Source organism: Nicotiana sylvestris, chromosome 1, assembly GCF_000393655.2.
Source record: "Nicotiana sylvestris chromosome 1, ASM39365v2, whole genome shotgun sequence".
NCBI lineage: Eukaryota > Viridiplantae > Streptophyta > Magnoliopsida > Solanales > Solanaceae > Nicotiana > Nicotiana sylvestris.
In genome coordinates, this window is record NC_091057.1 from 95762183 (window position 1) to 95776783 (window position 14601).

General features: G+C 35.7%; 1 protein-coding gene across 1 annotated transcript; it reads left to right on the forward strand.

The window, feature by feature from the left end:
- Positions 1-868: 868 nt before the first annotated feature.
- Positions 869-9463, forward strand: LOC104241158 (3-hydroxyisobutyryl-CoA hydrolase 1-like). The gene is made up of 14 exons (XM_009796074.2): positions 869-1052; positions 1291-1371; positions 2018-2086; positions 3212-3275; positions 4207-4286; positions 4374-4457; positions 4826-4910; positions 5839-5924; positions 6879-7000; positions 7382-7442; positions 7571-7669; positions 8709-8810; positions 8880-8921; positions 9014-9463. The coding sequence occupies exons 1-14, from the start codon at positions 1014-1016 to the stop codon at positions 9149-9151; spliced, it is 1152 nt and encodes a 383-aa protein (XP_009794376.1). The 5' UTR covers positions 869-1013; the 3' UTR covers positions 9152-9463.
- Positions 9464-14601: the final 5138 nt, after the last annotated feature.

Below are 14601 nucleotides of genomic sequence, written 5' to 3' on the forward strand. Positions count from 1 at the left end.
AAAATAAGAGAAGAAGAGATAAATTTCTTATTTCATCAGGTGTTCAAGTGTCCCATATTACATTTAATGCCTCTATTTATACTATTACATAGAAGGTTACAAAATGATTGTCTTAAACATGACATTGACAATTGAAATCATGGGGAAAGATCATGGAGAGGAGTTATGGAAGTGTGAGAGTTACAATCAGTGATGAGTAGTGAGAGACTATTTACATCATGGGTGAAAATAGTGGGCATCCATATTTACTAATAGTTTACAACAAGGAAAATTTGCTTTCCTATTTATTTAGTGGTAATATAATGTTATAATACATATTATTATTAAGTGCGAGTAGAATTTTCTTAAGAAAAATACTCATAGCAGTTAAAATATTAAGTTGTTCATTTACCCACCCCTCTATTCACTTTCCATATATAAACCACTTCAAAGTTCAAATGAGCTTATAATATTTTTTTATAAACCTTCTACATAAGTATTGTGTTAAAACGAAATTAGCGAACGTATTTGGAAGTAGGAAGCAAAATAAATTACAATCAAAAGTATGTGATGGAATAAATGTGATCATCCATCTATATTTAATTAGAAATCCTGAGCGTAAATTTTGAAATTAGAAAAATAAAATTATATAAGATTTATAAAGTACTATAAATTTAAGTTAATTGTGTTTCAAGCATTTCATATCCAGATAGGGTCGCACTCTAATAGATATGTTATTATTACGGTTGGATAGATAACTTTATTATTGGTCCAAGTAGCTATCTGTATCTCAAATACCATATTGTTATACCAATAACATAAAAGTAAAATAAATTATGACCAACCAACTAATATATTATTATGGGGAGAAAAGATAAAAAGAAAGACCGACCAACAAATATGGGCGGAAGAAACGTGTTCAGTCGGATCGGTCAGTGGGAAAAATTTAAGGATATTTAGTGCCCCGCGGCTCCAGCAGTAAATTTCCAGTATTGAGCTAGTCAGTCTCAATTCCCAAGAAACTGAGAACCACCATGGCTCCAACCTCTTCCATCAATGGCGGAGCCGATCAGGTCCAATCCTATTCTGCTCTGCGTTTTAGTCTTCCACTTGTTATTTTGAATTAGTTTGCTGGTTTTCATTTTGCCATATCTATTTTTCTTTTTACTAAATTGAAACCTTTCCAATAGGAAGTAAATAAAATTTAGTTTAGATGATCACGGTTTCTTCTCAATTTTGATGAATCTTTTATGCCTGTCCAAATTCAAATGTGAACCTTTTCTTTTTTTAACTGTTTTTATCGGTTGTCAGGTTTTGGTGGAGGAGATATCAAGTGTTAGAACATTCATATTAAATAGGCCTAAGCAGCTCAATGCTCTTTCTCATCAAATGGTATGCCAATTATGATATTTAGGGAGTATTATTTTTTGGAGTACTGCTTTCTTTGTTCATTTATTTTCTTGTTGCCCCCCACACTTTCTGATGAATTCATTGTTTTCTGCCTTCAAATAATATGTGAAATAGCTAAGACTTGAATGTTGTAATGTAATTATTCTAGCCTTGCACCTATTCCCTGGAAACAGTGCATATCATGTACTGTCATGCAACTTTGTTATGTAGTCTAATGATGTTTTACTTTTTCTGTTTGCCTCTCAACATTATATATTGTTCAAAAGCAAAAAAAGTACTCTAATAACATCGAGTGACTGTGGAACTGGAGAAGCAAGCATGAATGTGTTACTTGCTCAACTAGTTTTCTTCTGGTTTTATGCATCTGAGTTGAGGAGATTGGATCAAGATAGCGGTAGCTAAAAAGACTAATTTGATATGGATTCACTTCATTCTATCTTCTCATGCAATCATCTGGAGGAGATTATTGTTGTCATAGTAGCTTGGTGAACATTTGGTTTCTAAATCATGCCATATTTGTGTCATACAGTGATTGATGTAAATTGCTCTTCACCTGATGGAATAGATAGAAGTTTTGACTACATGTTATCAATGATAAATGTCCTCTTAAACTTATTTGTTTGTCCAGATATCTCGGCTGTTGGAACTTTTCCATGCTAGTGAAAGAGATTCTAATGTGAAGATTATAATATTGAAGGTATGTTCACACTAGTAGGAGGATCTTCTGTGATAGTTAACATGCCTTGATAGCTTAACTGTGGGTATCTTGTATTTTTCATACTAGCAACTGATTAATGCTAGCAAGCAGATTTGCATTGATTTGAGGAGTTACTTTGTTCAGATTGTGAATTGTTCATTTCTTTTATTTTGTTTCTTCATTGAATTTTGTAATGCATCACTCCACGATTGCGTCTCTTTGAGTTCTTGGTCGTTCTGACTTGTGCTTAAAGATCCATAGAGCCAGTTTTATCGGGAGATCATTGGAAAGAAAAAGCTCGTATTGTCAGAGGGCTACCCAAAAGGAATTCTATGTGCTGTTTTTGTATATGATATCAATGGGGACCCACTCTGTAGAAGCATCTAACTAGGCATGTTTCAAAGAACTCAGTCTATTCCCCTACTCATCTCTTGACACAGTGAAGAGCTTGTCCTCATGGCTCCTGCGATATTGCCCCTCTAAGAATAAAGCTGGCAAAGTGGCTAGCTCTCTGTACTATCTCCCTGGTTCCATGTGTGACCAATCTAGTATTCAATCCTATCTGTTTTCTTTGCCATAGACTAGGGCTATGTGGTAGTAGTGTTAATCCAGATTGTCGAAAGTAGGTCACAAGGATGATTTTGCTGAAAAAATCTAAAGAGAAATACTTCCAATCATTTTCTGCTGGAAGTCAATAATGTTATCCTTGCCGATCAAAAAAAATCTAGAGAGAAGGAAGTTCCCCCTCCCCCCCCACCCACCCCACCAATTAGCTGTTAATATACGCTTGAACAGCCACATGCTCAAACCACTTATTGACATCAGAGAGTCAAGTAGAAAGCATTGAGTAGTTAGTCTTGCCTGTAATTAATTGGAACTTGAGCGAAATAAGATGGAAATTCAGCTAAAGAAGCTTATTTGTATACCTTAAATAAAATAGCTTAGTAGAACAACTGAAAGGTATGTATTGGTTTAGTTTCTTATTTGCAGTTTTCTATTTTAGTTTTTTTTCTTTCTCAAGCTTTGGTGTAGGTTTCACAGTTCTACAAGTGATCCTGTACAAGTATAAAGTATCTTAAAATCAGTCAAGAAATGTTATTTCTTTTCTTGTGTCAATACTTCCAGGGAAATGGAAGGGCTTTCTGTGCTGGTGGTGATGTTACAGCTGTTGTTCATAATGTTCGCCGGGGTAGGTAACCTGTTAAATTGGTTATAGCTTTGTAATAACAATCTTCAGTACTTATAGATTATATTTTAAACTGGATCCATGCAGGTGAAAATTTGCTTCGATCCTTAGTTATACACTAGATGTTTAATTTTTTAGACATCCAGAAATGTGCGACACACTTTTAAATGCTAATCTGAGAAGTTTCGTAAGTTTTTATAAGTATAGATCCATGATGCTATACTTTTCCTTTCTGTTAATTTTTTTCTTCAATTGCTATTATGTAAGTCCAAGTAATGTTTTAATCTATCTATCTAGTTTGATTGTGTTGCAGAAAATAGGACAGCGGCAATTCTAAATTGTTGTCTCAACTTCCTGAAGTTTTTCTTCGTAAATCATTCTCAAAACAATAGTTTTTCTTTGTCGCTCTTATTCATATTTTTATTGATCACTTGTCTTACGTTAAGACAAGTCTCTCTGCCCTTCCATTGCCTATCGGAAACAGTCTCTCTGCCCTTCCAGGATAGGGGTAAGGCTACGTACATCCTACCCTCCCCAGACCCCACTTGTGGGATTATACTGGGTTGTTGTTGTTGTTGTTGTTGTCTTACGTTAAGAGGCTCTATTTTTTCATCTATTCAACTCTCTCACTCTCCCCTCCCCCTCTCTTTCTCTCATTCTCCCCTCCCCATCTCTTTCTCTCGCTCCCCTCTATTTCTCGCTAACCGGGCAGCCTTAACATTGAAAAAGTTTGGACATATTCAATTTGTTTTCTTGTGTCCTATGAGATGCTTGTGAGTAAGTCTGAGAACTATGGTGACCTTTAATAATGTTTGTGCCACACAACTTTGCTCTTTCCAGATGATGTTAAAAATTTTCAGTAATTTAGTTTTAAGTGCACATAGCTTAACGTCCAAAAAGTTGGCTAATTACATATATATTTTTATGCTTTCAGGTAACTGGAAACTGGGTGCTGATTATTTCCGCGAAGAGTTCACCCTTAACTATGTGATGGCAACATATAGCAAACCCCAGGTTAACTTAGGTTATGGTGTAATTTTATTTTTGTAATAAAACCTTCTCCGAGTAATACATTAATCTTATTTGGACTGCCCCTTGAAGGTCTCCATCCTTAATGGAATTGTCATGGGAGGTGGAGCTGGTGCTTCTGTACATGGTAGATTTCGGGTTGCAACAGAGAAGTCGGTATTGCCTCTACTTGAGTAAAAGATTCAATTCTTCTATCTCGTTATCTTGCTTTCCGTTTTGTAGTTGACCTTTACCACATTTCTTGCCATTTCCTTGAAATTTGTACTCTTTATATTTTGTGGGCCTCTCTTGTGGAATGCAACAATATTTGATATTCACGTGGAATAGTCTTAGCATAATTAGAGGAAAACCTTACAGACTGTAAATCTTCATGAGCTTTAGTTAGTACTTAGTACCTCTGGATTTGCATTGAGAGTATATTTTCTTAGCTGTAATAGTTACACTCTTTCAAACTTGGTTGGTGGTTGCTAAGTACAAACTGGTATCAGAAACTTCATGTCCACATATTTTTCATTTTCCTGTAGGTTTTTGCTATGCCTGAAACAGCTTTGGGACTCTTTCCTGATGTAGGTGCCTCTTACTTTTATTCGAGGCTTCCAGGATTCTTCGGTAATTCCACATGCAACAATGCTCATAGTTGTAAAAGAATTTACTGCTAGATGTAATTTATTAAAGTTTCTATGTGAAGTTATTTACTTCTTGTCATTGTTTGAAATTTATGTCACTACCAGGTTGCTGAAGCTTGGCTAGTTTTAGGCTATCTTGAGAACAATTATCACCCCTAACTACCTTGCTTTTAATGCTGCTGCTTCTTCTCCTATGCCTTTGAGACCAAAAGTGATTAGTTTGAAAAAAGGAAGATAGGTTCTTCCTCCCTCAGAATGTGGTCAAAAGCTTACTGTACATGCACTGTAGCAAAGTAGCAGTGATTGTTTTCCTTCCGGTTCATCTTCTCCTAAAGTTTCTGAATTTTTTCTGACATTTTATATCTACTTTCCACTGTTTGCATTCTTGATCACACGTTTTCTCATTTAAAAAATATTTCACTCTTAAGTCATTATATAATTACATCTGGGTCAAAGCTTTTAAAGATATAAGGCTACTATAATTCTCCCTACACAATTTTTGGGCTGTTGGCTGGATGTCAGCCTTGGTTTTCATGGTGATTTGCCAAATTTGTTAAGTTTAGGTCATCACAAAATTAAGCCTTAGTTTTCATGGTGATTGCTGAATTTCTTCATGTCATTACAAATTTAAGATAGCCTATGAATACATGCAAAGAATCTTATCTACAAGGATATATGAAGGATGATATTTATATTGAAATCACTGACAAGGTTTCATGATTTATACCTAAATTTTATTTAGACACCATCCTTCCGTATCTTCCCTGATTTCCCTTATTCTTATTGGTGTTGTCTTTTATTGGGGAAGACTAATTCCTGTGATGTTCCGATGCAAAGAGAAGTTAGTAGGTATAAATAGTAAAATACTATGTCTTGTTTTCCCTTGACTACTTTCTTATACTCTTTGGCAGGGGAATATGCTGGTCTTACTGGTGCTAGGTTGGATGGTGCCGAAATGCTTGCTTGTGGTCTAGCAACTCACTTTGTACCTTCAGAGGTATGATGCATCAATTTCCAGCATGTTCTGGCCATTTTGAGTTGCTTCTAGAACAAATCAATTAGGTCTTATGTTACTAATAAATATGTCGGAACTGAACAGTATATAAAATGGAAAAATTGATATTGCCTTTACATGTAATAATAAAATTGCTAGTTCATTAAATGCAGGAAGATGTTAGGCACATGGTGTTAGGACAGAAATCTTATCTGGCATTTGTTATATAGGTCTCATAATCTTTTTGATTATGTTCTCTTAGGATGTTTAATTTCTGCCAATTTGACCATGTTTATCAAATTTGGGCGTCCATTTTGGCCCAAACGTACTCTAGTTCTAAAAGGTCTTTGAAGGTCTGCGGTCAGTGTTAGATCTCCAGTGGACCAGGATGTACTCTACAAATTGTTCTACTTAGTTTGGGTTCAGCATCAGCAAGTTCAGTTATTTGGTGCTGTAATAATTAATCTCTTTTTGTTTCTTTTCCCAAATAGTAATTAGTGGAGCAATACAGATACTTCATGCAGAGTCATTCTGTTAATTGAAATTCTTTTAGCAGGATTGGGTACCAACAAATATGAATTCAAAATACTAGGAGAAATATTCTTCCGGTCTTCTAAATTACCTTGCCCAGCAGTGCCCAAGCTAATCATGCGTGTTCAGAATCTGGATTTTGTCAACCATGCGTGGAATGGTTCTTTGATCAATTTGTGGTTTCTTCCTTAAGCCACTGGTCGACTTATAGGCTATGTGGATTTCTGGGTGGTAGAAGACCTTTCCTGATGGTTTATTTTTGTGCTGAAGTTCTTATTTATCTGACAAGAGTATTGGCACACTGAATAATCGGTTCGTAGATCTTGATATACATCTCCACCAGGATGCATAGCATGTGTCTAACTGTTTAGTTCCTCCCATCTCTGATCTAACTTGAATGCTTTCTGATCTTGCTTCTGTTCACAGAGGTTGCCACTTTTAGAACAAGCACTAGTTAAAGTCAATACGAGTGATCCAGATGTTATTTCGACCATCATTAGTCGGTTCTCCCACATACCAAAGTTGAAAGAAGGAAGTTCTTACCACAAGTGAGTTCATTTAGTATCTCTATTATGGTGTTTGTTTTCATGCTGATTCATTGGAAACTTACGTTCTAAACAGAGTCCCAGGACCTGTAAGGGGATTGTTTGAACTTAAAGAGCATATAGTGTTGATGAATAGTAAAGACCATATGTGCTCTTTCTTATTAGATATTTTGCTATCGTGTTATTTTTCTTCCTGTTGTTGCAAGACTATGTTCGCTCTACTTTTATATGGCCATTCGAAGCTTAAGATGATGGATACCTTTCCTAAGCTTGCATCGACTGAAGGGAAAAAGTTGTTCAAATAAAACAAACCAGTAGTCTTCAATTTCATGACCCCTTTCTCAACAGGGCACCAGTCTCAGTTCTGCAATTTTATGTATGTAGGATGAAGATCATTGATCGCTGTTTCTCTCGAAGAACAGTCGAAGAAATCATATCTGCTCTTGTAAGTCTGAGAGATGGATGATGATTTGATGCATTCTTTTGTTTTCAATCGTAGAATTACTTTTGTACAATTTTGATAAAATAGGTTATCAGAATACTTGATGTGAACTTGGCATAAATCTTCTACAGGAAAGTGAGGCTTTGAACAAGAATGATGATTGGGTCTCTTCTACCATCCAATCGTTAAAGAAAGCATCCCCTACAAGTCTTAAAATCTCATTGAGATCAGTAAGTCAAGCACTACTTTGTGATACCATTATGTTGTTACCTGAACAAATTAGAGTGCCTAGGTTCGTTGCTAGCTATATGTTTTGGAAGGCAAAGTTTCAGAAGCTGGAAATGGCTTTTGAATTTGATTGTTGGACAAAAAAAGTTAAGAGGACAAATCCAACTGCAAGTTGCATAAACTCTGCTTGATTTGGCTGGGTAGCGAACAATGCTCATTTTTCTGAAGTACTTTAAAAAGTTATGAAGTTTTCAATATTCCTTTGGAAAAGAAAGAAATCGACTTTTGCTATGATTGGTTCTGTCAAACGGAGCACCTAATAGCTGTGAAAGGTATTCATAGCTACATGATCTGGAGAATCTAATCCCAATCTGAAGGAACTTAGTTATTTTTCTACAAAACACCTACTAATATCTATTTCCGAATCTTGTGGTCATTCATAGGAAAGACGGGAGCAATCTGTATTTCAAGAACAAAAATAAATTTAAACTGGAACCAGTTAATTTTGTTGTGTTATAACGGAGATACAAATGATGTACTTCATTATTATTTCCTCGAGTACCTGCATGCTTCTTGCTTAATGCGTTTAGTTGATATAATACCTTGCAAACAGTTATCAGGTATCGGTTCAAGGTAGTTAATTGAGTAATGAAATAGAGGAAGAGAGAACAATGTGAAAAATTCTTTGTTCTATATTATGCTTCAGGAGAAGTTGGTTAGGTTAACTGTTTGGCTGTGATTTGGTCAAAGCACTCTATGCTAGATTGTTAATGGTACCCCTTTTATCATATACTTTTCCTCGACTCGGCGCATGGTGACTGGCCCTTATACTAGCTAAATTGAACAACCCTAAACCCTTATACTAGCTAAATTGAGCCACTCATTAGAAACCCCTCTCTCCGTTCCTTGGACCTCAGTTTTAGTTGCTGGCTCCACCACTACAAGTAGAATCTCGTAATGATTTAATTTGGCCAACATTTCCATTGGAGAGTTTTTGAGTATTTGCAGATTGTTCATATTAGTTTCCTTTTTCTGTTCCAGATAAGAGAAGGGAGGTTGCAAGGTGTTGGTAGCTGCCTTATCCGAGAGTATAGGATGGTTTGTCATGTGTTGATGGGAGAATTTAGCAAGGATTTTTTCGAGGTAAAATATGCCATCTTTCAGCTATCCATTTTACCGAATTACTTGACTGACACTTGACTTACACTGCAGGGATGCAGAGCTTTACTCATCGACAAGGATAGAAATCCTAAGGTGCGTTACGTCCATTTGATCATGGATAATCCTGAAGTAGATATCTTGAGAGCTTCTTTCATGCTTTTACTTAACTTTTCACATGTTTTCAGTGGGAGCCGTCTAGACTGGACCTAATTAGAGATGATGATGTTGACTGTTACTTCTCCAAGATAGATGATGAAGATTGGGAAGACCTAAAGCTCCCTCCCAGATCAAACTTGCCTCCGTATGCCATTGCGAAGCTTTAAAATTGATTTCTGGAGACCTTGCAACACTCTGCACTATGTTGCCCTCTAGTCACTAGATCATTATGAAGCCCAATAATCATTAAAAATATAGGAGTATTACTTTTGTTGGAAAATGGTATACCAAATAAATGCTCGTGACTCCATTGTATGAAATTGTCAAAAATCAAGCCCAAGGGAGATTGTACATTACTATATAATCTAGCCAGATACTTTTTGTATGCAGTTATGTTTTATTGTATCAGATGTCAAACCTCAAAAGATTGTGTATGTTACTAGATAATAGTTGCCACTTGCCAAATAGTTCTGAACCAAGAGAGACTCTACACGAAATAAGGTTTTTAGTAATGATGTTCGGTGGCTCTCTCTTTCGTCGCTACCAAAAGTAGTGCTATGTGTCAATTGTTTTGCGTAGCGACCGGCTTAAAGTCTATTGGCGGTGCGTTTATTTACTTTTTGTGGCAAGTTAGTCGCCAGAAAAGCTAATAATAAAACAATAATGACAATGCAACAGGAGTGAATGCACATGCATACTGGTCCAAGCGTTGCCGAAAATTTTTCACAAAAATTATGTGCAAAGTAAATACAAAAATGAAAATGGTTTCGATTAGCCTATCTTTTGTACGATAAAATAATATTGTAAATAATACTATACTTGGCTTTAACAAACTTACTTTAACGTTTGTTATTGTTATAGTATTACATAAAAAGATTTCAATGATGAGATTTGGTGGCTAAGTAAATAGCTAAAGTTACACCAATTTTTAATGTAAAAATTGCACTAGGGCGCCCCCCATTTAACCTATACCCATTTTTTAAAAACTTTTAACTTGTACCCACTTTTTAAATAACTTCAGCCGCCTTTCTCCTCCTCCTTCCCCTTTCTCCCCCTCCTTCTAACTTTTACCTTTTATGTAGTACATATTTATTTTTGGTTCTCAGCACACATTGAAATAATATATGTTTGCTTTAAATGTACATCTGTATTCTGTAATATAATACCTTTGAAGTTGTTGTTCTACTCATAATAAGAATTTATGCTGAATATGCTTGTATATTGATAGTTCTTTATCTTGATCAGGTAGGTTTAGAAGGGAACTTGTTTAAAATAAAATTTGAATTCAAGAGTATTAATAATTCAGTAAGCAAGAAATAAATGGAGTTTAAAATTATAAAACGAAAGACAAAAAAGAAGAAGTTGAAGAAGAAAGAAAAGAACTGGAACACACAAGCCCTAGAAAGAAAAGAGAACTAAATAACTTCAGCTCTAGAGCTGAAGTTCGACAGTTACAAAACAAAAACTTCAGCTCTAGTGCTGAAGCTTCCCAGTTACAACACAAAAACTTCAGCTCTAGAGCTGAAGCTAACAAACAAAAATTTTAGCTCTAGAGCTGAACTTCAGGCCCGGCTACTAGAATACTAAAGTTTTGCGTGATTGTTTTTGCTACTTCAACCCCGTATGCTGAAGTTATGCGAAAAAGCGGGTACGTTTGCAAATTTTTTTGCAAAGCGGGCACAAGTTAAAACGTGACACAAAAAGCGGGTGTAGATGCAAATGCCCCATTTTTTATTTGTGAGTAAAAATAACACGGTATAACTAGTTTTTGGATTGATCATTCAAAAATAGCCAGCGTTTACGAAGTCAATAAAAAATAGTCACTATTTTACTGCAACAGAGACCGGTCCAGCATAATATACTGGAGTTCGGTGCACCTGTGTATGAACTCCAGCATATTATGCTGGGCCGGTATACTTTGCTGACTCCAGTATAATATACTGGAGACTGGAGCACCGGTGCTCCAAACTCCAATATATTATACTGGACAATTATACTTGCTGGAACTCCAGTACATTATGCTGGAGTTCTAGTGTACTTATGCTGGAACTCCATCATATTATGCTGGAGTTCCAACGTACTTATCCTGGAACTCCAGTATAATATGCTGGAGTTCAAGCATACTTATGCTGGAACTCCAGTATAATATACTAGCATATTTTCCGGGTTTTGAACAGTGTTTTCGCTCAAATTTATCTTTACATAAAATGTGGCTAAATTTCGATTACTTTTAAAACTGTGCTATTTTTGAATGACCAGTTGTAAATCTGGCTATTTTTGAATTTCTCCCAATTTGTGAACATAACTTACAAAGTAACCTTAAAAGTTGCTGCTTGTGCAAATGGCCCACGATCGCACTACAGGAAAAAAGATTTTTCAGATGCAACATTCTGCGCTCACCAAAAGTAGTGCTATATGCCGCCTTTTCAATAGCAACCTGCCTAACATTTTTTGCAGCGCACGCTTAACTTTTTGTGTCAAGCATAGTCACCGTAATAGCTAAAAATAAAACAATAATAACGAGGACAACTTGCCACAAAAAGATTTAAAATGTGCCACAAAATAGATGTTAGGTAGGTCTTCATTGAAAATGGCAACCTAAATCACCACTTTTTGTGGTGACATAAAAGGTCGCCAAAGAATATCGTTACTTGAAATAGTAATATGGGTTACCATTTTTAGTGACGCCCAACCTAACATCTATTTTGTGGCGCATTTCTTAACATTCGAACTCGCCACAAAATATTAGTTATCGTTATTGTCATTTTATTTTTACCTTTTGCGGTGACTAAGCTCGACACCAAAAGTTAAGAAATGCACCACAAGATAGATGTCGGGTAGGTCAACCCATATCACTATGGCGACATAAGTCTAAGGTTGTTAGTTAAAGTAACAAGTAAGGATAGGCGGGCGTGATTTGGTGAGTTAGCGATTTCTTGTGGCTCGAATCATGCCAGGATTCCTGTATGTTTTTACTTTGTAACGACATTTCGGGACTAATCAAACATGCAAAAATTATTAAAAGGCCCGGACTTTTCAAGCATGTAAACTAATTAGGACTTTGTCTTCTTTCATGTTTAGAGACAAATTTAATAGAAAACCATAGTCACTTTTAGGATTGCCCTTTTAATAATAAGAACGAGATGAGCCTCGCCGAGTAAAACGCGAAGATTGCAGGGCCCTCACAAAGGTATATATACTAATTACTTAGATTCCGGGACGGGCCATTTAGCGAATTTCACGGCACTACCCAAAACAATGATACGCTAGTCGCTTTAGGCGCGTATTTAATAATGCTATCTTCTTAAACTCGGGTGCACATTTATGTGACCCAAATCCAGATCTCAACGGAGTCGAAATGTGTCGCTAATCACGGGTGCATTGATTGTGACGTGGTTTGAGATGCATGTCCATGACGTTGCAAATTCTTTTAAAAAATAATGAATGAGACGAGCCTCGATAAACCAGAATACACAAATTGCGAGGCCCTCAACGGATAGTTATGTTTAGATCTCGAGACAGGCCGCATAGCGAACTTTACGACTTTTCTCAAAATAACAACGCGTTAGTCTATAGGCGCGTATTTAACAATGTCATTTTCCTAAACTCGGGTGCACATTTATGTGACCCAAATCCAAATCTCAACGAAGTTGGAACGTATCAAAAATTGCGGGTACATTTATGTGGCGCAATTCGAGATGCATTCTCACGACGTTGCAATTCTTTGAATAAATAATAACAAAGCGGTAAACAGTTAAAGTTTGCACGTAGGTTCACAATTGTATAAAATTAGATAATCAAGCCGAATATGACAGTTGAGCGACCGTGCTAGAACCACAGAACTCGGGAATGCCTAACGCCTTCTCCCGGGTTAACAGAATTCCTTATTCGGATTTCTGGTGCGCAGACTGTTAAACAGAGTCATACTTTTCCTCGATTCGGGATTCAACCGTGACTTGGGACACCATAAATCTCCCAAGTGGAGACTCTGCAATAGATAAATAAATCCCGTTTCGACTGTCCTTTAATTGGAAAAACTCCCTTCTACGCCCTTTGATGGGTGTAGGTGAAAAAGGAGGTGTGACAATGCTTATGCTTGGACTTGATAAAGCTATGAGAGTTAATATTTTTCTTGATGATTCTTATATTGGGACACACTTGGTGTATAGATTGGAGGTATTTCATGATAATTTTCATCTTTTGGTTAGCTTTTATGCTTTGTTTTCTCCATGGAGATCATTAGATTTTGATTTGAATGGTAGATTTGTCTTACTTATTGGCTTGGATGCTTGGATTTATCATAAAATTGTTAAAATATGATTTGCTTGTCAGTTTGAGGCACTTGTTTATGTCCAAATTGAAATTTTACTAATGGAAGCTCCCTTTCTTTTGTTTAAAGGTTCAAATTCAAGGACGAATTTCTTTTGGGGGGAGGGGGGGGAGGGGAGAAGATGATACAATCTAGATAGTCGTCGAGCAATTTGGATTATAATTGGAGGCCACTTTTATAACAGGGCGGCTATATGTGCAATTCCAACAATTAAAGACTACACTACATTTGGTGGCTATACTTTTAATATTTAGCTCCTTAGTATAAATAGCCCTTAAGGCTCTTATTTTAGACTTAATTTATTTTGATATTGTAAATGAAAAATCTTTTTGAGTGTTTAGGATGAATTCCTATGTTGGTTGATTACTTGTTAATGTGAACTTGCAAGGGGATTACTTCCCCTTCAGGGTTGTTTCTATAGTTTTGGGTCAATTAAGTCTTAAATTGATTGAGTATTTATTTATTTCAAATGTTCTTTCAATTTTCTTAGTTGGTTATCTAATAAATCTCTATCTTTCTATCATTTTATTTGTGTTCTTGTTACTTTGCTTCCGTGCTCGTATCAACGGTGTCCTATTGTTTCGAAAAATTTGATTTATAACTGGACTTCGCTATAGAGCCATCAAGGTAATAAACATCTCTTAGGCAAAATAGCATGTTTGGCTGGTCTACAAAAGGATTTTTAATCTTGTGAGGAAGATTCAATTTCTATTGCAAGTTCAACTTGTTAAAGGTGAAATATGAATCCTTAGATGAAAGGATTTTAAGTAGTTAGATGGTATCCAAGTTATCCTAAAGACAAACTTTTAGTACACTTCAAACGCTAGCTAAATATTAGGCAAAGTCCTAAATTTATAGAATTTTAATTTGACTATCATATTTTGAAGTGGAAGAAAGACAATTCTTCTAATTCTATACAGTGCACAATACCTAACTCTAATTTTCTCATACTTTCACAATATACAATTATTTTTTCGAATAATGAACACACAAGGGCGATCATAGGGTAAGCAATTAAAGCAATAGCTTTAGGCTCCAAAATTTTGGAGGCCTCAGTTTTCATTTATTTGTTTGTTTGTTTTCTATTCGTATTAAGGTCCAGACTAATGTAAATTTGCACTCTAACAATTACAAGGTAGATTTACAACTTCAAAGTTGGTCAATTCTATATCATAATTAATAAAAAATTTAGCAGTACAAATGATCAAGAGCTTTCATTCCTCATACGCAGAAAAAAGAATATAAAAATTGTTAAGTTAATACATCAAAATCGAAAAAGATAATAAT

Bases quoted from the DNA above. Each gene is read 5' to 3' on its own strand.
- LOC104241158 (XM_009796074.2), top strand. From the start codon at position 1,014: ATGGCTCCAACCTCTTCCATCAATGGCGGAGCCGATCAG. The intron at 7,443-7,570 runs GTAAGTCTGAGA...AATCTTCTACAG, and splicing joins AAGAAATCATATCTGCTCTT to GAAAGTGAGGCTTTGAACAA. The intron at 8,811-8,879 runs GTAAAATATGCC...CTTACACTGCAG, and splicing joins TTAGCAAGGATTTTTTCGAG to GGATGCAGAGCTTTACTCAT.